General features: G+C 41.5%; 2 protein-coding genes across 3 annotated transcripts; both read right to left on the bottom strand.

The window, feature by feature from the left end:
* Window positions 1-1,703: 1,703 nt before the first annotated feature.
* On the bottom strand, window positions 1,704-23,820 carry ctage5 (CTAGE family, member 5). 2 transcript variants are annotated; one of them, XM_022201661.2, is made up of 27 exons: window positions 23,669-23,818; window positions 23,397-23,530; window positions 22,403-22,489; window positions 21,787-22,084; window positions 17,057-17,154; window positions 12,845-12,976; window positions 12,657-12,678; window positions 11,952-12,040; window positions 11,580-11,651; window positions 10,679-10,789; window positions 10,218-10,289; window positions 9,975-10,079; window positions 9,611-9,733; window positions 9,250-9,438; window positions 8,996-9,086; window positions 8,732-8,799; window positions 8,572-8,642; window positions 8,367-8,468; window positions 8,167-8,263; window positions 7,904-7,971; window positions 7,632-7,717; window positions 6,162-6,275; window positions 5,538-5,687; window positions 3,900-4,055; window positions 3,405-3,457; window positions 3,145-3,325; window positions 1,704-3,049 (listed from the first exon to the last, which is right to left on the bottom strand). In XM_022201661.2, the coding sequence occupies exons 1-27, from the start codon at window positions 23,787-23,789 to the stop codon at window positions 2,811-2,813; spliced, it is 3,129 nt and encodes a 1,042-aa protein (XP_022057353.2). In that variant the 5' UTR covers window positions 23,790-23,818; the 3' UTR covers window positions 1,704-2,810. The 2 variants fall into 2 exon arrangements, with proteins under 2 accessions (XP_022057353.2, XP_051813932.1); XM_051957972.1 differs by lacking the exon at window positions 5,538-5,687 and having other exon boundaries at window positions 23,669-23,820.
* On the bottom strand, window positions 18,004-21,780 carry LOC127536749 (myb-like protein X). Its single transcript, XM_051957968.1, has one exon. It carries the CDS (start codon window positions 21,638-21,640, stop codon window positions 18,140-18,142), a length of 3,501 nt encoding a protein of 1,166 aa, XP_051813928.1. The 5' UTR covers window positions 21,641-21,780; the 3' UTR covers window positions 18,004-18,139.
* Window positions 23,821-23,964: the final 144 nt, after the last annotated feature.

A 23,964-nucleotide genomic window follows, 5' to 3' on the forward strand; every position in this document is an offset into this window, starting at 1 on the left:
TGTGCTCTACCTCAGTTACCTGCATTCTAATTAAACACTAAAACAGGTATCAGGGTATCAGATACAGTTGCATGCAAAGTGATTCAACCCCGCTCACATTTTTGATATTCTGACAAAATGAGCAACATTACAGCTGCAGGCGACTAAATCATATCCAATGTGAACAATTTACTGAAATATAATACCAAAGCAAAAATCAATATTTAATTCATAATCCATCCAAAATTTCAACTTTTTTTTACACAAAGCAGGTTGGAAAATTATCCAACCCCCTGAATTCAATGAAATTCGACAGTGACATGCTAAACATTGAGTAATACTCATGTCTATAAAATGTGGACACTTTGGGTCAATACTCCCCATATGCCTCTAGCAGCAGCATGGTTCAGACCAGAGAGATGTCCCTGAAGTTTAGAGAGGAGATAGTTGCTTTGCACAAAAATGGAAATGGGTACAAGAAGATCTCCAAGCTCTTGAATGTTCCTAGAGACACTGTTGGAAGCATCATTAAGTTCAAAGCCACCAGTACTGTGGCTACACTGCACGGTCGTGATGGAAAAAACAAGCTGTCGGCAAGCAGATCAAGAGTCCTGCGAAGACAGATGGACAAGAACCCTCAGCTTATTGCCAAGGATCTGCAGGAAGATCTGGCTGAAAGAGGAACTGATGTTTCTGTGGACACAGTACGCCGCACACTCCATGCTGAAGGGCTTAATGCCAGATCCCCCAGATGGACACCACTTCTGAAGCTGCACCACAAGAAAAATCATCTCCAGGATTCTAAAACCAACCTATCAAAGCCGCAGAAGTTCTGGGAGATGGTTCTGTGGACCAGTGAGACAGAACTAGACCTCTTTGGTTCTATGGATCAGAGATATGTCTGAGACGGGAAGAACAAGGCGTACGAGGAGAAGAACACCCTGCCTACTGCTGCAGGTCTACCCACCCATTCTTCTCCCTACTTTCCTGTCTGCCTCTTCACTAACCTGTCAAATAAAGTCAAAAAATGACCAAAAAACTCAAAACACTAAAACAAAGGCACAAGCTAGATATCTGCCTGTGAATCTACGCTGGCCAATCACTGAACAGTGCTGAAAAACCTGAAATCATAGTTTGCCCTATAATGCCTGGAAATAACCTGAACATTAAAAGACCAGCTCAGCTGATTGAACAAGAGCTTGATTCTCATGTTTTCATGAGATGAACATTGGACAGTATGTTGATTTACCGTCCCATCCAGTAAGGGCAGTAGCACAGCTTCCACAACACCAGCATCCTGGAACTACTTTCTGTAAGTGAAGTGCTATCGGTGTTGCTGAAAATGTACTCATTATAAAACATGGTTGTAAAATAAACAAAATGATATAATGTGTACAAGTCATGTTCCTTAAACTGTATACAATTTTTTTTTCCAAAACATTCTTTGCACCTTTAAATAAATATTTTGCATGTTTCAAATGACCCATTAGAGAGTTTAGTCAGGTAAAGGTCATTACTTATGAACTGTGCTGTACAATCAAGGTTACAATAACTGAAAGTATATTTGGAATATTTAGTTACAGGTGTATCATATTTAAAACATTTTCATTGTGTCTTATGCACTCTCTAATTAAATGCTCTGCTACCTGTGGTGGCCTCTGATGAGTTTGATGTTACAGCTTTATGCACGACGACATTATTACATTAGAAATGATATGGAGACATTGACAATTTTAGAATCTTTATTCATTTGTCGATAATCTTTTTTTCTTTTTTACAAAATTCACATGGGTGTCATCTCTGCGGCTCTGAAAGCAGCCTCATTTCCAGTCAGGCTGCTTAATTCACCACTCTGTGACTGTCGGAATGAGTCACAGCTTTCTTCAGTGAAACACAAGCAGCTATTAAAAGCCACTTTTTCAAGCCTCGGTCATTTGTAAGTCACTGTAACACAATCAAAAGCACTGTTTGCGTGCTGTTTTTTTTTTCAATCATAGCTTTGTTGATGAAGGCAAAGCCATCCAAATCCCACAGGGAAGTCAGTGAAATTCAGCTGTGCATTTATATTTTAGGAAAACAGTCTCTTGGACGTCTGAGGATTATTTAAAGTTCAGTTCAGTCATGGACAAAAGAAAATGTAAAGTGATCGGATTGGGGTACAGTCAAATCCAGGTCAATAACAATAGCTGCTAAATGGCTACATTTTTTCATTTTTTGTGACAATGACATGAGTCTTGGTACAACAACATGTACTGCTTCAAGCTTGAAAGACGTATTTTTGTGGTCTGCGATCATTTAAATTTCTCTGTCACTGGGTGTGAAATGTTGATTGATGCAGCTCCATTATGAACGTTTGGATATTATTCAAACTAAGTCCCAATAAAAACCTTTCTGGAATTGACGATCTAACAACTGTGTTTGGTTTATGTGGCTACGTTTCCAGACACACATTTCAGGCTGCATGTGAAAAGAACAGCAGCACTGGAGCCTAATTGTTGTCGCCATGATTTCACAGGGGATGTAGCTGGATGTGGATGGCAGAGAGGGGAAATAACAAGCAGAAAGAAGGCAGGAGAAAGAGAGCAGAAAGGATGAAACTGGAGGAGAAAAAGCTGAAGCAGACTTACAGCAAAAAAAAAAAAAACATTCTGATGAATGCTGATTTTTTCCCTTCCGCTAACACTATTCATGGACTATATCCTGTTGGTGAATAAATAGATGTTACGGAAAATAAGGGAAAGCAACAACCTGCCCTAGCATCCATCTAGTGTCGGGTTAAATTTTAACCAAAAATACATCATTTCACCACTGAAGCAGAAACTTTGTGAGGCTCAAATGGCGTTTTCAGGCGAAGGTGTGTTCTCCTCAGGTGACTGGCTGTGTGGTGGGGAGGGGAGGGACTGCCGAGGAAGGGGAGGGCCCATGGAAGAAGGTGGGAGACCGTCTGGAGGAGGGGGTCGCATGGGGGGGCCGTAGGAATGCATGTGAGGGTGAGGAGCAGGAGGAGGTGGAGGTCCGCCGGGTGGGAAATGAGGAGGTAACATCATTCCTGGAGGAGGAGGCGCCCACACTGGAGGGAGAGAGCAGGAAATAAAGAGTTAAGCTCCACTGATGACATCTGGAGATAAGATGCTAGAAACTGCAAAAATGGCTGTGACTTCTTACTGGGCATCATAGGAGGCCCCCCCGGTCCCCTAGGGGGGTAGAAAACAGGTGGGGGTGGGGGTCCATAAGGGACTCTTCGAGGAAAAGGACCATCCATAGGACCCAGTGGGGGTCCAGGAGGGGGTGGACCTCCTATCCTCGGACCTGCTTCAGGGGGACTCCTCCGATCACCAGGACCAGACTGAAGACAGACAGAAAAACATTTTACAGAGGCTGGACCACAGATCCACTCATAAAACAGTCACACAAACACTCCTTACCTCTCTATGCTCTAGTTCAGCAGGTCCAAGGCTGTTTTCTCTGTATGAGCCATCTGCATCGACAAACATTTAGTGAGTGAATGAAGGGAACATGAGCATGTAGAATTCGTTCCAACAGGTCTAAACACTCAGAACAGTTGTATTCTGCTTTTCCATTTTAATACAGGGGGTCCTCGATTTACGCTGGAATTCTGTTCTACTGTGACATATGTGGCGTACAACCGGCAGATGTAAACAAAGCTGTCTTCCTCGTATAGCAGCGCGTGACAACGTATTCATCCGCTCCGCACGCCAACTACTTCCCGCACAAAATTTGTTTTAACATCGCAAACGCCGTACGTCAGAATGACAGAACAAGACTTTCTTAATAAATTTATAGGACATGGCGCCGTAACCACGAAATGCCGTAGGTCGAGGATGTAAACCTACTGTATCTACAAGTTCACTTCTTAACACTCCAAAGGAACAAAAGACAGGAAAACTACAGCGACTCACCTGCCATGTCCAGAGGCTGACGGGCTCCTGGGGGGAGACCCCGAGGATGGAGAGGGCCAGGGGGGAGAGAACCAGGAGGAGGCATAATGCCCAGAGCACCTGGAGGAGGTGGAGGTCTCCTGTACATGGGGCCTCCTGGTTCTGGAAACATGTAGCCTGGGGAAGTGAGAAAGCACAAAAATATTCTATAAATGTAAGTGAGTTGAACAAATCTCTAAACTTGCAGGCACAGAGTAAAGTGGGAGTTTCTGATATAGGGTGAAAGAAAAAAGAAATAGAAGGAAAACCAAATGTTGTTTTTTACCTGTAAACCTAAACACAAACATTAGCTGAACAAATAGTGTTTTCAGGTAGACTTTCCTTTTCAATGTGATTTTTGTCTCACAGGGCTTCACAGACAACTGTAGTTTCCATTGTCAAAATGCATTGAAAAAACACATGCACTGTCAACATGCATTTAGCATTCACATGCACACTTTGACTTCAACTTCTGACCTGCCAAACTCAGGTGTAACTAATATCTGAAGGGATGACTGCGCTCCATGTAGCTCTTTGAGGCGTGGTACGATGCATCATAGTTAATGTTATATGTGAGCACTCACTGCTTTCAGTCACAGCTTCTGTCACTTCTTCTTTTGGGTTCCTGAACATTACTCAAGGTGCACATGCACACCGAGCAATAACAGCTCGCCACATGCAAAAACGTTCCCCAAGACTGATTTTGGGAAAAAAAAAAAAAAAAAAAAAGCTCTGTGCAGCAGTCTGAACGATGATTCTTACTTTGATATGCAAGTGTAGGAATCTTCAGTACAACTGTTTGGTCTTCATCCTTGCAAGTCACAAGTCTGTGCTAGTGTCGTCACCATACAGTTCTCTTTAATAAAATTTAGATCACCTTAAATAAACTAGAAGCTTCTTAGAGACTGTTACTTAAATTGTACAATGAGCAATGGAAATGCTGTTAAAATAACCTTTAAGGAACCAAACCTTTGAAGACTCACCTGCTATGTTTGCATCAAACTAAGGAAACATCAGTTTGATGAATAACTCTTGATATCTTCAGAGTCAGGTGGGGACTGGTCCAGCCGGGTGGGAAATTATCATAATATTCTGATGGTCTGTCTTCTTTTTTTTCTTCTAAATGGTGCATGTACTTTATAAACGGCAAGCAGACGGACACTCGGTTCCATTCATACTACAATAGGTACACGTCTGTCTGCTGCAGACAGTCTCATTGCTCCACATATCACCTACAGAAAACACTAAGGGCTCCTGTGGATGTTCTGGAAGGCTGACAGTGACTTTGCACCTTTTTACAACATAGCCCAGCTAGCTACAGAGTTGACTGTACTCAGTGGTTATTCCTGAGTTAAGCTGAGCACAGGGAGCAGACATAGCGCAGGATTTCTAGAGAATTCAGAATTCCCCATCAAATCACCTCCAACGTCCAGCAGCCACTGCTTCAAAGTGATGAATTATGAAGTGCGCCAGTTCATGGAGTCACACATTTCCGGCTGCATGGAGACTCCCAAGCGGACCAATGTGAACTTGGGCAGACGATGAAATTTACGTGAGGCGTACTCTTGCAGGCCATAGTGGACATGGAAAGCACGGATTTGTCCTCACATATATACACACCTGGTGGTCCTAGAGGCCCTGGGGGACCTGGTGGGGGTCCCCTGCGATCTCTCTCCCATGTAGGAGAAATCGAGCCGCTGTCTGAATGAGGACCTGCAGCACGCTCCATCTCCACTTGGCCACCTGGGGGCTCCCCTGGACCAAGAGACACTGAGGAGGAAAGGAGCAGTGGGAATAGAAGGAGCACCGGAACAAAGAGGAGAGAAAAGATGATTGAAGGTGATGATGTGACAGACAGGGACAGAATTACAGAGAAAGAGAAAGAGAGGAGGAGAAGCAGAACCAACAGCCAAAAGACACAATACAAGACAGTGAAGACAATCAGGAGTGTGATTGGAGGAGAGTGGGGAAGAAAAAGTATGAAAACATATAAATCAGAGTGAACTGAGAAATCTCTAACTCAGTTTTTCCCCTGTACATTCCAGGCTGCTGATTGCATGCCAACACACAGACCATGCTACAACCATTCAGCATCTACAGTTTGTCATGCTGCTATCAGCTGGTCAGCATGCTTCAATGAGGCTCAGTGTGAAACTGTACTGTCTGTAGAATAAGATCAACATTTTGTAACTGGAATGGAGTCCAGCTGCAGCTAACTGTGGATTTTGTGTTTACAGTATATACCTCTAGGAGACAGCCGAGCAGGTGGTCCGTCCATCAATGTAGGAGGAGAGAGGAAAGGTCTGGTTTCAGATGCAGGTCGACCCAGAGGAGAAGGACCGTACGGTGACCTTTCAGCTGGAATTTAGGAAGGTTTTGGGTAAGACAAAGGCAAAGAAATCTGTAGTCCTCCTCAATTTCAACCACCGTGGCAAGAACAAGAGGTTGAACCCTTTATCTGAACCCGGATCTGGTTTTCCTCATTAATTTGTTGTAAAATCTGACCAGATCTTTTACTAAGTTCCAAGTTTAGACACACACAATTCTAACTGATTTATTAAACATATGCAATAAACATTCAGAGTGCTGGTAGAAAAGTAATGAACCCTTGGATTTAACAACTACCTCCATGGACAGCAATAACCTCAAACAGGCAATTCTGGTAGCTGCAGATCAGAGAAGTGCAGGACCTTCATCAAACAAAACATTTTACAGTGTTTAAGGGAGAGTAAAAGTGCTTTTTAGCAAAGTAATGTTTTTTTTGTTTGTGGAGCAGCAGGTTGCTCAATGTCCATCCCAAAGATAAACTGCCGTTCCACAATTTATCTGTGCTTGATTTATGAACAAAGAGCTCCAGTGACTGGATTGATTGCTCTTCTGGAGTCATCTTAGCTTGTCTCTTACCTCTAGGCAGCGTAGGCACACTACTAGACTGTATGCAAAGTCTGTCTAATTGTGTCTAACTTAGTAACACTTTCCAGCTTTATGGCAAGTCTTTGGAAAGCTTTTATTTTGTAATGCATGCTTTACATCAGTAGATGCTTTGTGTGAATTGCAAACTCAAAATGTTTAAGTGTTTTTAATAGATTAAATTAGCTCCAACACACACTGTGAGTCTTGTCTCATTCATACAAGTTTGCCATCTCCTAACTTTTGTTAATGCCGTTAGCTTCAGAGCTCAAATATTTCTCACAAGCTGCAGAGCCAATATTTAACATACGTGAGAACAGAACGATTGGTCTCATATTGGTTTAAAATAGATTGTGTTTGTTTATAATTGTCTGACAATCTGGAAAAAAAAAGATCTGATAATAATTTAAGGTATATTTACAGATAAATTCACATTTGCTTAAACATATATTAGACGTCTGTGTGTGTGTGTGTGTGTGTGTGTGTGTGTGTGTGTGTGTGTACTTGTTTATCTATACCGGTGGGGACTTCAACCTGACTATTGCTATATACGTGGGGACTCGTCTCATGGTGGGGACCTAAAATGAGGTCCCCACGGGGGGAAACAGTCTTTTCTTGGCCATGTTGTTGTTACTGAAAAAAGTAAAAGTGCAAAAAAGTTTCTTTAGGATTAGGCATTGTTTTGGTGTTGGTTAAGGTTAGGGTTAGGGTAAGGGTTAGGTATGAATGGGAGTCAATGGTAAGTCCCCACGGGGATATAAGAACCAGACGTGTGTGTGTGTGTGTGTGTGTGTGTGTGTGTACCTCGGAAAGGCAGTGGTCTAGCTAAGCTGTTCAAGGCAAACGGATCTTTGTCAAGGGCGTCGAGTTTGAACTGCGTATCCGTCAGTCTGTAAACAAACACACCTAAAGCTGAAGTATGACACACATTTTTGGTCCTGACTATTAATAAAGCAGTCTTTGTGTGCTAAACATTAGTACACCATGAAGGTGAGTGAACTACTACAGAAGCTGAACAGAATACAGTGTTGTAGTTAACTTCCCTCACTCATTGAAAACCTTGACCTTATGCTTACTTCTGTCTGAGAAGGCCGTTCTCTCTTCTGATGTCTGCCAGCTCTCTGTCTGCTGCTCGGGCTGCCAGCTGGAAACATCAGTAACACAACATATGTACAAAGACACAGATACAGTCAAGCTCAGTGTGTTTAAATACACACAAACAAACGTTTCAGTTTCAGCAGTGGTCAAACCACGACCATGGCAAGCATTAAGATGTACAACATGACCAATAACCTCAGGATTTTTGTTCAGGATAAGTCTGTGGTGGAATTTTACTAACCCAGTTATTGTGAGCCTTCTTCTCATGTGCTGAAATCTGAGTCTGATAAGACTGTTTGGTTTTCTCCAGCTCTTCTTCCATCTCTTCAGCTCGTTGCCTGAAACAAAGCAGAAGTGAGACTGTATGAAGGAGAAGTTCACAAATGCCTTCGATGACATATGCTGGTAATGTGTTTTTTAATAAGCTGAGAAAGCAGCTACCTGTAGTTGTTTAGTTCTTCCATAGCCATTGCAATATTTTTGTCTGCTTTATTTAACTTCTCCTCTTTCTGCAGACGCTCCTTCTCTTCCACTGTCAGCAGTCTATGAGCACACATGTCCATTACTACCCTCATAAACATTTAAAATCAGTAAACAGTTTTAGCTGGACTTATTCATACATGTGTGTTTATCTATGTGTCGATACCTGTGCAGCTTAAGCTCATTCTCCTGATACATTTCTGTCATAATCTGGAGTTTCTGTTGTAATCGTTGGACCTAAACACACCAGTAAGAGGAATTAATCCAAAGGGGGAAAAAGGACCAAAATAATAAGATTGCATTAATACATAGTCGACGTCTGCTACCTGATCAGAGTAGTGCTCAGTGTCAGACTGCAGAGATAACTTCTCATTCTCCAGCTCCTTAATGCCCTCTTGAGAGAAAAACAAAACACAGTGAAGCAACAAACATTATCAGTGATACTGTATGTCTAGTCTCTACACACTAACAGTTGTTAAATGCCCTATGATTCTGGAAACCGTTAATAATGAAGCTGCGCTTTGACTGACTGAATTGTTCTGCACAGATATCTTAATGAAACCTACATTAGCATACAGTTTATAACTTACCTTGCAAGTCTTCTTTAGCTTTGACTTCATCATTCAGTTTAGCAAATACTCTGTCTTTATCTTCATCTACTGATTTGAGGTCCGCATTCAGCTACACACAAATACAGAAAACGTTGGAGGGAACACTGCTGTAAACTTCCAAACCGTATTTCATTTTTAAGTTATCTCATATAATGCATTCTTCTGTACCATCACTACACAAATAAGAATATCAAATACTACTGCCAGTGCTTGTGCTGATTTTGTTCACATACCTTAGCAGCATAAATGAGCTTCTGGACTTTCTGGAGATGGCCCTGTTTGTCTGATTTGTCCAGTTTTCCATTCTTCTCCGCTTTTCCTGCTTTCCCATTGGTTGCCTGCTTCTCTCCTGCTTCCTCATTTTGTTCTTCCTCCAGATCTGAATCCCAACCTTTCATCCTCAGAAGACGATCCGTCAAAGACTGGAAGCATTCAAATATTTACAATATACATATATGTATAAAATTTTTCATATTGATTTACAGTCCTCCTCTGTAGTAATTCTAAAAATAAAACCTGTGTTAAAGACCAGATATGTATTTGTATAATATCTACCTACAATAGATTCTTATTTACTGTCAGAACCCATTTTACCGTTATGCGTTCGTCCTTGTTGGCTACATCCTGCAGCATCCCACTGTGGGCCACCTCACATCTCTTCATCTCTGCCTCCAACTCACTCACTCGTTCTGTCCACCCCTCCAGCTCTTGCCTTAACTGTAAAGAAAAAGAGACGAGCAGAGAAATGAAATGATGATGGAAGGAATACAGGGACATACAGAGAAGGCATGGACCAAGATAGGACAACAATTCTGTGCAGGTACTTGGCACAGTGCAACTGGAACAACTGAACAGAAAAAAATGGCTTGGCAATGTCTTGAACCCTTTATTTTATTTTAAAACTGCTCCCCTTTCCACCATTAACAGTAATTGTATTTTCATGTGTGTAGCATCCCACCTGAGCGTTGCTCTCCTGCAGCACTGTGTTCTCTTCTCCTGCTGTTTCCAGGTTCCTCTGTAGTCTCTCGCTGTTCATACTGTACACTTTAAGAGTGGTTTGTGCCTTGAGAAAGACAAGAATAAAAACTGTTTAATGAAGCCCAGAAGGACAGAGCAAAGGAGTAAAAGAAGCAGCAGCAAAAGAAAGAGGACAGTAATGTGAAGGTACAAAGGGGACAGGTCAGGTAGTGAAGGACTGCACCTGCTCTTCCTGTGACTGGAGGTCTTTGGTTTCCTCTTCAAATGTTTTCATGTTCTCCTCAAGCACTGCTATCTGGAGGGAGAACCAAAAATTCCTTCAGTATGACACCACAATAGTCAGCTCCCAGTGTTTTTACATCAGGTTGTACTTCACCTCTCTGTACCTTCTGCCCGCCTCAGCACCATAGGGAGCAGAGCTTTCAGCTGCTCTGCTCCCCAACTCTGGAATTCTCTCCCACCAGACATCCGCAACATTGTTTCTTTACCCCAGTTCAAGTCAAGACTCAAAACTCATCTATTTAAATCTGCATATTCATTGTTTCTTTTAACTGCTGTGTTACTTTTGTCTGATTGTTTTGTTTTATTTATTTTACTGTGTTTTATCCTCTGTAAAGTGACCTTGGGTGTTGTGAAAGGCGCTGCCAAATAAAATGTATTATTATTATTATTTTGTATTCCTACCCTCTTTTCTTGCTCTGTACTGTGTTGTCTCTGCTGGTCCAGTTGATCCTTTAGTTCTTCCAGATCAGCGTCCAGCTGCTTTTTAGTATGTTCCAGCTGTTGTGCTTTAGCCTGGAATTCACATGACAACAAGATGTGATCAAGAGACTCCTTCAAATTAGAGCATAACTGGGAGAAAGAAGGGTGAGGAATAAACAGAACGAAAAACTTTCCTTTTGCTGCAATATGGACTTCTCTCTTCTGTAGTAATCTACACTTTTTGCATTTCAGTTCTTCATTTTATAGGAAAATTTGATTATTATATTTTATGTGATATGTCGGCATACTGTAACAAATTTTACCAACTCAGATCGTAGCTGTGAAAGTGAAGATGCCTACATACACAAAATATAATTTAAAGGTTTTATTTGCTTTTAGAAATCCATTTTAAACATTCCGGGATAAACAGATGACAAATTTGTGTTACATCTTTTGTGAGAAACCATTGACTGTGAGTGCAATGAGATAGCATGTTGGAATTTGAGGCTATTTCAGTGTAACTAAGTTCCATTTTCAGCATATGAAATGTGAGTTAAGCATGTCGCTTTGCAAACTGATAACACAAAAAACAGACCTAAACACAAGCGAGGTAGTTTGAAAGATTTTAACAGTTTCATAAATCCTTAAAAAGAAAAAACAATCATTTACCTTTTGGAGCTGTTTTGATAAGGAATGTCCATTGGAATTAGACACTAATCCTAAGATCTGAATCTGTGCACAACTCCACACTGAGTGAGTTTCATCTATTAGTGACGTCCTTCAGACATCAGACATTAAGGAAGTTCTTAAAATAAACAGCATAAGGTTTTCAAAATGACATATTTTGTAATCCCTATTTCATTCTTGTTTCTTTCTGCTTTACCTCCAGTTGTTCTGTCTTTTGAGACTGGGCCAAGACACCACTGTCCCTCAGTGAACTCTCCAGGTCATCATACTGTAAACGACACATCACCAAGCAGTAAATGTCAGAGTTTTCATGATAGCCATGACTAATGCATATAATCAGGATCGTAAGTGATGCTCATTATTTTCTGCAATTTCTTCGTAAGGACAACGCCTCTGCTTTTTGATCTCACTTCAAACAATGTACATAAGACTGCTTCTTCTACGTAATTCAGATGCTTTTATGACAACGTATTAAATGAATGTGACCTCAACTTAATGACCTAGTGTTGTGTGTGAGACAGACTCTCTCTGTAGTCAGAAGTCAGTCAGCATGAACACAAGCTCCTACCTCTTGCTGACACTGACTGAGAGTCTCAAGGACTTTACATTTCTCATCCAGCAGCTGCACAACCTGTTCAGCCATCCACCGCTCTTTCCCTGAAAAACAAGAATCAAGGCTTACAGATATTCTATTCTAAAATATTTACACAAACATTAACACAAACAGATGCAGGAGGAGGGCCACCTCCATCCTGAAGGACTTCACCCACCCTGCACACAAACACTTCAACCGCAGCATCCGGACCACAACCACAAGACTGAGAAACAGCTTCTTCCCCGAAGCGGTCAGGCTGTTGAACAGGTCTCTGTAGACTCTGTTTCCATATCATCATCACCACCTCTCCCCGCAAATACACATGCATGCACACATCCCCACATACACACACAAGCATACACACGCACACACACATGCTCACACGCAAACAGGCACACACATTCATACACACACCACACTACTGCACTAGGCTCTTTATTTACCTACTAAATATTGCACAAACTGTTGGGTCACTGCACATATATTTATGTTGTAGGTTTGTATATATAGTGTGTCTCTTTATACCTACATTGTCTTTATGAAAGTGTTTTCATATTGTTTTGATGGCTGAAACTGGGACCAGGGTCCAATTTCGTATTGTTTCATGTGAAAATGTGGAATGATATGACAATAAAGAACCTTTTGACCTTTGACCTTGAATATGTAGTGATAACTTACTTCGATACATTCTGCTTTTGATCTGAGGAAATAAGAACAACCATGAATTAGAGTGATTGAAAAGACAGATGGTTTGAAAAATGCCAAAGGAACATGTGTGACCTCTTTGTGTCTGTTTTTGCACCAATACATTTTGTGAATACATTGTAAAGTCTTGTGTCTGTGAATATAGAAGGCTGAACACTCACAGAGCTATAACATCTACAGGTGAACAGCAGCATCGTCACCAGCCCCACCAGACCGGTGATGATGACCGGCTCCCATGGCACACCGTACAGGTCTGGCCCGGGTCTTATGTCATCAGGCAGCGATGACACAACCTGAATGAAAAGACAGAAAAACTTCCATTGAGGAGACAATTTTAGAGTCCTAGCACTGCATGACTACCCTGAAAGTCTAATCAGCACATGAGGAAAAAGCATCGCTATAATGAACAGTTAAATGTATGTGATTGTGAATGCTTTGAGCATTAGAACTGGTTTCATTCAGCTTATCTTCACACAGAAGAGCATATATAATTTTAGTGGCTAGGAGTATATATTTTGTATAAAAAGAATCTTTTTTCTCGTTTTATTTTCCTGTATTTGGAATGTTTTTACATTTGACAGCTGAAAACAGGAAAGAATGTTTGTAAGAATACTTAATTAAGAAAATAGTTACTCCTGACAGCTTAATACACTGCTGTTATGGGAAGGAAATTGCAGGACAAACATGCTGGTGAATTCTTTATCTACTAAAGGGAGAATTAAGTGACACCTGCCATTTTTAGCAGCAAACTAGAAACAGCAATAAGGCTGAAGAGCAACTAATAAGAGACTAATGTTGTTGACAATTAGCTAGCTAACTATTTACCGGCTAACTGTGTGTACAATCATACACACATCTGAAAATGCGGCAAAATAGTCAAAGCAGTGCTGACAGCTAGCCAGCAGCTATGACAGAACACGCATGTAGTCAAAAATGAATATAATACAGAAAATACTGCCGTGTTCTGACTACATGACAGCCCGTTACATTATTTCTGCTCTGGCGGCTAATTGGGAAATGCTAACGAAACCTGCCACATAACGTACATCCTTCACTTTCTCCACGGCGATACTGTAGTAAGCTTCGGCCGTCGCCTGAAAGTCCACCGCTTTGCTGGCCATCTGGTCACTCGCCGGGTGTTCCGCCATCTCTGAGTTATTTCATTTGCCCTATATTTTAGTTATATATTTCTTATTTATACCGAAAAGAAACTAAAGCCGTCAACTGGGTTAGCGGCGATTTCACATCCTATTCACAACACCGACGCTCAAGAGCACACCACGTCTGACTGCACGTCGTAGGGAGGGGTAAGAATATTGTAATTCTCTTTGTGAAGTTCTTGTAGCAAGTCTATGCTTAAAATTGGTCCAGACAATTTAGAATATGTTATTGCAGAAATGTATAAGGCTAAATGCAACATATATAGATTATTTTGTGGACTTATAATTTCACAGAAATGATATTACACCCCCACCGGTACAATTGGTTTAATCGTAACGTCACCAATTGTAAGATGCCACACAGACACGTCGGAGCTTTTTCAAAGTGACAGAGAAACAGGTGTCAGCGAAGAGAATACTGTATTCTAATTATTGCTTTCGATAACCTCTACACTAATTAATTTAACTGTCTCAAATTTAACACATAAATGCTCAACAGGTTTTCCTGAGCTGTGTGTGTCCAGCTATCAGTTGCGAGCACAAGCTAATAACAGCCAGTCGAAGTAGGACACAGGTGAAGACTAGTCAGTCTGGCAGCTCATGTTCGCCTCGTGTTTCTAAATGTTATACTCACCGACCTGGCCTCATTTTCGTCCATCTGAAACTAGAACCTCACTTCCCCCCTCAAAACATGTAAAGCACTTCGACTGTATAGCTGTGTTGATTGCCAACTGGCTCAGACTGTGATAGACCCAAATGTGAGGGATGTTGACAGAGTCCAGCCAGCTTTGACAGCTGAGACGCAGGCAGAGCTGAATGCCAGAGGGAGAGACAGCTGTAATGTCTTAAAGAACCACTCACCATATTATGTAGACGCTTAAACAACTTTGGTCTATTGTGCACCTGGAGGAACCTCAAAGTGCCATGTACAAAAATGAGGCCAAAAGTAGCTCTGAATCTGATGGTACCTGACAGAACATGTTTAAATTTGTTTAGGAAAGTTTCCGAGATAACAAAATTTAAAGAAAGACAAGACATATAGCCCAGCTGGATGTCAGTGACCAGGGATTCTGTTTTAATTCTTCTGATTTTAGCAAGGACATTTGGGAACTGAAACTGGAACTGAAGGACACTCAGAACTGTAACACTGAACTCAGCTAAGTCAGAAAGGCGTTTCGTACCGTGAAGGTGAACAAAAGCCGTAGTCCTGACAATATTAGTGGTCGCCTTATTAAATCATGTACTAAAGAACTCAGTTTTGTATTTCAGGTTATTTTTAACAGGTCTTTGAAAACATAGCATGTGCCTTCTGTCTGGAAAAATGCTGTCGTGGTACCTGTCCCTAAATCCAGTCGTCCAAAAGCTTTGAATGACTTCAGGCCTGTTGCTGTCACTTCAGTCGTGATGAAAGTATTTAAAAATCTTGTTAGGAATGTGATCCTGAAGGAGACTGAACACAAGCTGGATACAGACCCAGCAGAGGAGTGGAGGACACTCCACTGACTCTACTAAACATGATCTTCAAAAATGTGGCGAGTAAAGGGACTATTATTTACCCATTTCTCCTCTGTTTTTAACACAATCCAGCCCCACATTTTAACCAAAAGGCTTTTAGAACAGTTTGAAATCAGCAAAAATCTGGTGGGCTGGATTTTAGACTTTTAAACTGACAGGTCACAAAGAGTGAGGACAAATGGGGTTCTATCATACCCAGGGTTCTCCTCCACAGGGGTGTGTGCTGTCACCTTTATTATTCATCCTCTATACAAACATGTGTCAGAGCAGATATGAAAACAGGCCCATCTTAAAGAGGTTGAAACCAGTCATGGCCCAGTTACTGATGAGTTTGTACAGTGATGTGAGGAGCCTTACCTCCAACTGAACATCTCAAAAACTAAAGATATGGTTACTGATTTTAGAAAACAAAAAGACAGGCACGGAGTCACTTTAACTAAAGGTCAGAAAATAGAACAATCATATAAATACCTTGGGACCATAAATCTGTCTGCTAAAAGGTCCATTAGCGCCTGCACTGCCTCAGAAAATCCCTACATTTCCACATCGACCGAACAATCTTGACTCTGTTTTCTTTTATTAAATCTGTTTTATCTTTCTGCTTGGTGGCATGGTTCAGTCAGACCTCTGTTACAGAGAAAACTCACTGAACCAAATAGTGAGATGGTCTAGTCACCTGATTGGTGAGTTACAGCCTCCCTGTCCACTAAACAGGTACAGAGGATGGATTTATAATTCTTAATAATGACTCCCATCCTCTACAGGGTGAATTTCAGCTTCTTCCCTCTGGACAGGGGTTTTTAGTCCCGAAGTTAAGAACAAAGCATTATAAAAACAGCTTTGTTCCTGTCGTCGTCATTAAGCTCAGTAAGTAGTAGTGACATTTGCACTTTATTTTATTTTATTTTATTTATCATATTTCTTAGATCTATTTATCTTTGTGACTTTCACATTGTATGTTCTTATCCTGTTTTTTATCCCAAGGATTGCTTTTATTTCCCTAAGGTTTTTTTATAGTGTGTTTATTTTTATTTATCTTGATCTTATTTATTTATCACATCTTTTTACTTCCTTGCTGTTATATCGGTGACTAGTGGAAAACTGAGAACTTTTTTGTTTTGTCTTGTCACTCGATCAAGTAGCTGCCTGTCAGGTTCAGTGTGTGTTTTGTTATGGAATGCCAAATGCTATCATTTGTTTCTGCAAAACAAATCTACCCACAGGGATTAATAAAGGAACCCTGAACCTTGATCCCACTCAGAACTGATTAGGCCTGTTAGAGGTTGGTGGTTTGATCCCCAGTTACCCCACATGCCAGATTGTTCTTGAACAAGACACTGAACCCAGAGTTGCTCTGAAAAATAGGCGAGCACCTTGCATGGTGTTTAAATGTATAAATGTTGTAATGTGCTATTGCTAGATAAGGCTAAAAGCTACAACACAGGTGTGGACCATTTACTATAAAAAGATTATTTTTAATGACTGGTCAAGTCTGCACAAGCCAATGATAAAAACAAGAGAGCAAAAACGTTGTTCTTCAGCAATTTCCCATGCACATAAAACAACCAAATATAATAATATCAGAGATCAGTTTCTGTGCGCCACCTATAAAAATGGTCTGCTGCATCACTGTTTCTGCCAAACAAATGACATCTACATTCAACTTCCTTGCATTGAAAATCTGCTGGTAACTCTTACCTGCACAGCAAGCCATATGAGGAGCTCCTTCACTGCATCAGCATAAATGATGGCGTCTTCAGCCATCTGCAGAACAAAGTCCAGAATCTGCTTCATTACTGGGGAGTTAGAGCAAAACAAATGACAGTGTTTAAAATGTAAACTTTCCATCTGTTCTCATAATGATACTGATACTGATTGTACTGAAAACTTTTGTCTTTGTTTAATGTGTGATTCTAGTGTAAAAAAAAGAATATTTCTCTGGCCAGGCCATCCGAGGTTGTGTGCTGCAGGAATGAGAATGCAGCAAGTGGAGCAGTACTCCCTCTCATATCTTATTGCTTTATATGTTTTAATCAGCTGTAAAGTCCTTCTTGATTAACGGGTACTTGGGTCATCCATACCTTCCAGTGGCTGTGGTGATCCTGGTTGCATGTGAGGAGGAGAGACTTCATCTTCTTTATTTCCTTCACCCATAGTTTCCCCCTCTTGTCTTTTGTCACCACCCACTTGGCTATTGTCCTTTTCCAGTGCCATCTGCCCATCTCTGTGGATGGAGTTATCCTGGGTCACCAAAGAATCCCCTGTCTTCCTTGACTCTGTCTCAGTGTTCACTTCCTTAGCTTTGTTGTGAGATGAACAGGACGTCTCAACACAGCTGGCCACAGCTGCGTTTGACAGGGAAACAAATTCATTCTGACTGATACAAATGCAATCCAAAAGCACACTTTGATTGGAACATTGAATTAGATCAAAATATCAACATATCTGCCAAGATGGTTGAGGCAAAGTGGACAAAAATACCTTGATGATCTGATTGTCCTGTGTTGACAATCTTTCTCACTCTTGCCAACAGCATTTCCAGCTTCTGAAGTGCGCTGAGTGTTCTGATTTGTTCTGAGTCTTCCGGTGGAGCATCAGCGAGCTTCACGCTAGGAGATAGCGTCTCCCTGTGATGATGCAGAAGTCTTTCTATATCCGACAGAATAGATTCGTCATGATCAGGATCCTCAGTCACACCTTCTGAGCTGACCAAAATGTAATCCAAAAACTGCAGCTTGTGTCGCCCAAAAAGTTCCTGCAAAATAACCATCTCATCCACACTCATGTCTTCAAGAAGGTTCTTGTAAAGTTTAGAGATGATTTTTTTTGAAAGAGTGCTTCTGTTTTTGGAGCTGCAGTATGGGGATGGATTTCAGGAGAGGAAGACGGTGGCTTCTCTGTGGATGTGTTGATTGGAGAGTTTGTGTGGACCTCTTGATTCTTTCTCAAATCAGATGTAGAATCTGGTTCTTGTTCAGGAGTCAGAGAGGCCTGTGGCTGTGATGTCTCACCTGTATCGGCATTGAAACTCTGAGCTGATTCTGTGGACTCCTGGCTTTCAGTCGGGGGTGTTTGGCTAAAAAATCCAAATGGATTTTTGAAAAGACCAAAGGCTCCTCCAGTCTTACTCTCTGCTGTCCCTCTACTGAGATCATCAGGTGGAAGTGAAGACCCAGGAGGATCCTCAGGCCCAGATAAGGCCGTTTGTTCAGGTGACACATCCTGACTTTGAGCAGAGTCATTATGGGGAGCTGAAGGTTCCAATCCTCCTTCACTCCAGGATTCACTACTAATTGTATTTCTGTGATTATTCCTCATTTGTATATCAGAGTCACCATTCTGTGGACTTTCTCCCTCAGAGCCAACTCCATCTCTTTCTACCACAGGCTCCTCCTCATTTGGTTGAGTGCAAAGATCACTTGAGCATTTCAGGTCGTCTTCCTCTGTATGCCTCTCCTGACGCTTCTCTTCATCCTCCTTCTCTTCAGTCTTTTCATTCTTTACCTCCACCTCTGGGTTTTCAGTCTTTGCAGCAGTTTCAGTAAATGATGATCCAAGGTCTTTCACATCTTCGGTCTCTTTCTCATCGCTTTCTGGCTCTGATCTGTTGATGTTATCCTGAATATTTTCCACGTGTTCCTCCAAATGAGACAGCTGTACCTGTTTTCCTTCGCTTTCCTTTGTCTCCTTTTCCTCCTCAAATTCCTGTAACTCCTCCTGTTTCTCCTCTTTCTCTAACTCCTCCTCTCTGGCCTCATTTTCTTTCTCTAGCAACTCTTCTGTCTTCTGCTGTTTATCCACCTCCTCTTGCTCCTCCACCTCCTCCAGATTTCTCTCTTCTTTTACCGCCGTTGTCTCCTCCTCTTTCTCTGCTCCATTTGCCTCTGCCACATCCTCCTGTTTTTTGTCGTCCTTTGAGCTTTCTTCCTTCTTTTCCTCCTCATCAACCTTTAATTCCTTGTCCTCGTGTTTCCCGTTTTCATTTATCTCCTGTTGCTCCTCTACTTTTACTCCCGCTTGCTTCTCCTCTTCCTTTCCCTCCTCTGCCTCATCCTTCTGTTCATCCTTCACTTCCTCCTGCTTCTCCTCTTCCTTCATCTCATTCTCCTCTTTTAATATCTTTAGTGTATGCTCTTCAGTTAAGTCCCCCACTTGTTCTTGCTGTTCCTCTAACTTTACCTCCTCTTCGTCCTCCTGCTTGCTCTCTCCCTTTACCTCCTCTGTTTGCTGAAGCTGTTCTTCCTCCTTTGAATCCTCGACCTCTTTCTCTTCAATCTCTTCCTTTAGTTCATTGTTCTCCTCCTGTTTGTCCTTTTCTTGTATCTCCATTTCTTCCAGATCTTTCTCCTCCTTTACCTTCTCCAGCTCATCATGTTTTCCCTCCTGCTTTTCTTCTTCCGTTGCCTCCTCCACCTCCTTTAAATCCTCTATTTTCTCATTTTTCTCACCATCTGTCATCTCCTGTTCACACCCATCCTTTGACTGCTCCACTTCTCCAGCTTCTGTTTCAGAGCCTACAGTTGGATTTTGGTCGCTTTCCTTCAGACCGTCTTCCTTGGCGCCTGATGTCTCTTTCTCAGTTTGAGCCTGCTGGAGGTTGTTTGCATTGTCATTCACAGTTTCTTCAACAGTTTCCTTTATTTCGTCTGTATCACCATCCCTTTGTGTGACCCTGTGGTCCATCTGTGGAGACACAGAGGCCTGATCTGTGTTTGCTGTGCTTCCACCAGAGGAGATTGTTTCTCTGTCCTCCTCAGAGGCATTTTCATCCAAACTTTCAGTGCTTCTATTAGAAGAATGGGAGGATTCCAATTCCTCAGAGCTGTCCTTAACAGGTTGTGTTTCTTCCTCATGTCCAAACTCACTGTGACGTGTTTCTGCATTGTTGTCAGTCATAGCTAGTGTATCTGAGCTGGCATAATTTGTTTCAGGTCTCTGCAGAGTAAAACCTTTATCCACAACTGGGATTGGTTCATTTCTCTCATCAGCTGATGACAAGAATAGCTCACCACTGACTTGACTTTCTTCTGCTGATTCCTCAGTCTGAGCTAAGAAAGTTTCTCTGTGAGGTAAATCTGTCTCTTCATTACTGCTCCCTCCTTCATGGTTGTCACCACTCCTGCCAATCATACCAGACACAGCTGTGGATTCTTCTGCCTGATGAATGTTTTTATCGCCTTCCTCCTGAACACCGTCTGTTTTCCTGCTTTCATCTTCCTCGACCTTATCTGCAGATTCTTCCATGGAGTTTGGCTTTAAATCCACGGAACTATGGTCAGGGCCCAAATTACTGTCAGACTGTGTTTTAAATTCTTCCTCTTCTGGCTCCCTGTTAATATCCTTACCCTCATTTCCCATTGATTTAGGCGTCTCATGATTTTCAGCCTCCAATTCTGCAGATATCTCCTCATCTGTTTTGTCTTTCTCTTTACTGCCATCTTCTAAAGCATCTTCTTTATCCTCTTTGTCACCGATCTGGAAAAAGCTGTTGATCATAGAGGACATTTCACTCACAATGTGGGATTTTTCCTCAGACTTGGTACGAGAAGACAGATCTTTGTGATCATCTATAGATTCAGACTCTATCTGCAGAACACTGCTTTTGTTACTGTCTAAAGAATCTACATCATTATCATTACTGTCAGCAGTCACTGCTTCTGTGGATGGAGCATTTAGGTCTTTTGGAGGTTTTTCCACCTGTGATTCATTGCTAGTCTCAGTCTTCCCCTCATCTGTCAGAGCAGACTGTGACTGATGAGTTTCCTCACTCAGTGATCCTGCTGGTTGTTGTGAGGTTGGATCCTCTTCTGTCTCCTTAAAGCTACTTACTGTACTTTCATCATTATCTTTCCTGAAGCCTAAAATGCCTCCGATCCCCATATCCATCCAATAATTAGATGCCGGCTGCTCCTTCTCATCCTCACTTCCTCCTCCACTTACTGCCTCATGTTCTGAGTCCTGACTGGTCGGGCCAAACCCCAGTGTGTTTGACAGTCCATTACCCAACCAACCCAACGTCCCCGTCTCTTCTTTCTCTTCTACATGCAGCTGGCTACCTTCAAGATCCAAAGACATCCTCCTACTCCTGAATTTCTCCACTGGTTCTTCTTTTTCTTCATTCACTTCTTTTTGTTCTTCTTGCTCTGTTTTTTTCTTATCTCCAAAGCCGAGCCACCCAGTCATGGTAGCAGTGAGTGAATCAGTGGTTTCGTCGCCATTTTTTACACTTTCTTTGGCTTTGTCAGTTTTTCCTTGTCTTCCAAACCCCAGCCATCCTGTCATTGAAGAAGCAAGCGAATCGTCTGCCTGGATCTCTTTCGTTTCATCTTCCTTCTCTCCTTCCGCCAAATTGCCAGGTGGCTCCTCATCAGCCAGACCTAACCATCCTGTCACTGAGGAACCGATCCAGGAAGAAGAGGGAGACCCACCTTGTTCGTTCGGAGTCGCAGGAGTCTCTTGTGCTTCCTCATGAGGCCCAGCTGCTGCATCATCACTATTTTGGTTTGTATCTTCTTCTGTTTCCTGAGCTGAAACTGGAGGTTCTGCAGAGGAATCTGCAGGTGTCAAAGGACTTTCAGTGATTGCGCCATCAGTGTTCAGGCTGTTTTGGGTGGTGTCTGACTCCTGGATTTGGACTTTCTGATCACTATCATCTTCATCATCATTCTCCAGATGAGCAGAGTCAATGGAATAGCCTATCTCATCAATGCAGAAGAAATCTGATTCCTGAAGAAAAGGAGAGAAGGAGTACTCTTAAACAATGGGGCAAGCAACAAATGCAGAAGCAATAAATTTAAAAATATTACAGTAATTACAGTCACCTCACATGCTTTTTATGATCAGTGACAACACTGAAACCACCTGCCTAATAGTATGAAGGTTTCCTGGTGCTACAAAAACAGCTCCGACTTGTTGGACTGTGGGTGAAACTTGTGCGCTGTGGGGTGTAGCCTCTGTGGATTGGCCTTTCATTGGTTTAAATGTTGTGGCTGATCAGTGTGCGTTGAGGTCAGAGCCTCTAAACTGAACAGTTGCTGAAATTACCTGTGTTTTCACTACTTTCTCCGCAGTTGCATAAACCTGTTCCTCTCGCACTGCATCCATCGGGAAATGGCCAAACTGTTTGTCAATCTGAAACAAATAGAAAACAGTGCAGTAATCAAAATTCCATATTACAAACAGATTTATGGATTAAATAAAGAAGAAAGAACATAAACGAGAATCAGAGGGAGAGGAGATGAGAGACAAACATAGTGAAGCATTTAAAAAAAATCCAATTATTTGATGGTTTTCTTCTTTTACAAGGTCAGTTTTATGTGACATGCAAAGACATTTACATTTATGTCTTCTGCACTAAAGCTTGATTTGAACTCAAGTTTGCTCACTCAATTCCACTATGCTGTCATTATCAGACAGTTATCAACACACACACTGTGAAATGGGCCAAAATGTGTTTGTGACAACTGTTAACTAAGACAACACGTAGCAGTATTTCAACTATAATTTAGGGTCCTAAACATAGGGTTTTTTTCACACCCATATTTGGTTCAAACATTTTACTGTGTAAGCCTACACCTTACAGAAACTACTGTGAACTCACAATGAATCAGATTTAACCTCACCTAAGAACCAGTCAGATATAATTTCAGAGGATTTCTCAAATCAACAAGTTTCAGAATTGACTGTGTGCGAGTGGTTTATAACTTCAAATGAATCACTTCTATTTTAACTGGTAACTAAATGCTATGTCTTTGTGTCTGTCCATTGTACTACATAATTATATTGTTGTATAAATTTACTCACAAGGAGCTCAAAATAGCAATTGTGTTTCTCAGTCTTACAAAAGCAACCGACATCAAAAACACATGATTACAGCCGATCAGTGCAAACTAAACTATCTGTATTATAACCAATACTAATCTCTTTAACTTAGAACCTTTGATGAGGGGCTGTTAGGGACAGCATAAGTTTTTCTTCTGTCCTTTTTTTTTTTTTTTTTTTACACAGAAAATGAGACAGACACAGATTTGAGACATACGCTGCCTGCCCAGAGGTCGTCTCTCTTTCCAGTCAGTTTGTGGTAAACAAAGATGGTATCTCCTTTTCTGAAGCTCAGGAAACGACAGTCCTTACCATGGTAGTCCTTTGTTGCCTGTACTCTACTCAGCATTCCTACACACACACACACAAACACATGTGTATTAGAAAAGATGTGTTGAAGATCATCGTGATCACTGACTTGAAATTAAATTTAAAAAGTGCACAGCGTGACATTAAAATTAGAATTAAATCAGGAGCTTTTTGACTTACTTTCACACCCAGAATCTCCACAGATTTTGTAGTCAGACAACAATCCCTCGTTGATGCGTGGTAAAATCACAAAAGCTGCACCTATAACCCACAGGAGTTTGGAAGCCTGTGAAACAGCCATTTTGGTGATTTATCTGGAGTGTATCAAGAAATAAACATCCATAATGGGGTAGAAACAACTCTGGTCAGTTGTGCTGGCAAGTGGACATTGCCTCTGTGCTGCTGCTGTCATGAAAACCTAATGGCAAATGAAACAGATGAGATAAGATATAAGGCCAGCATGAGGATAATCATTA

This window comes from Acanthochromis polyacanthus, chromosome 1 (assembly GCF_021347895.1).
Source record: "Acanthochromis polyacanthus isolate Apoly-LR-REF ecotype Palm Island chromosome 1, KAUST_Apoly_ChrSc, whole genome shotgun sequence".
Lineage (NCBI taxonomy): Eukaryota > Metazoa > Chordata > Actinopteri > Pomacentridae > Acanthochromis > Acanthochromis polyacanthus.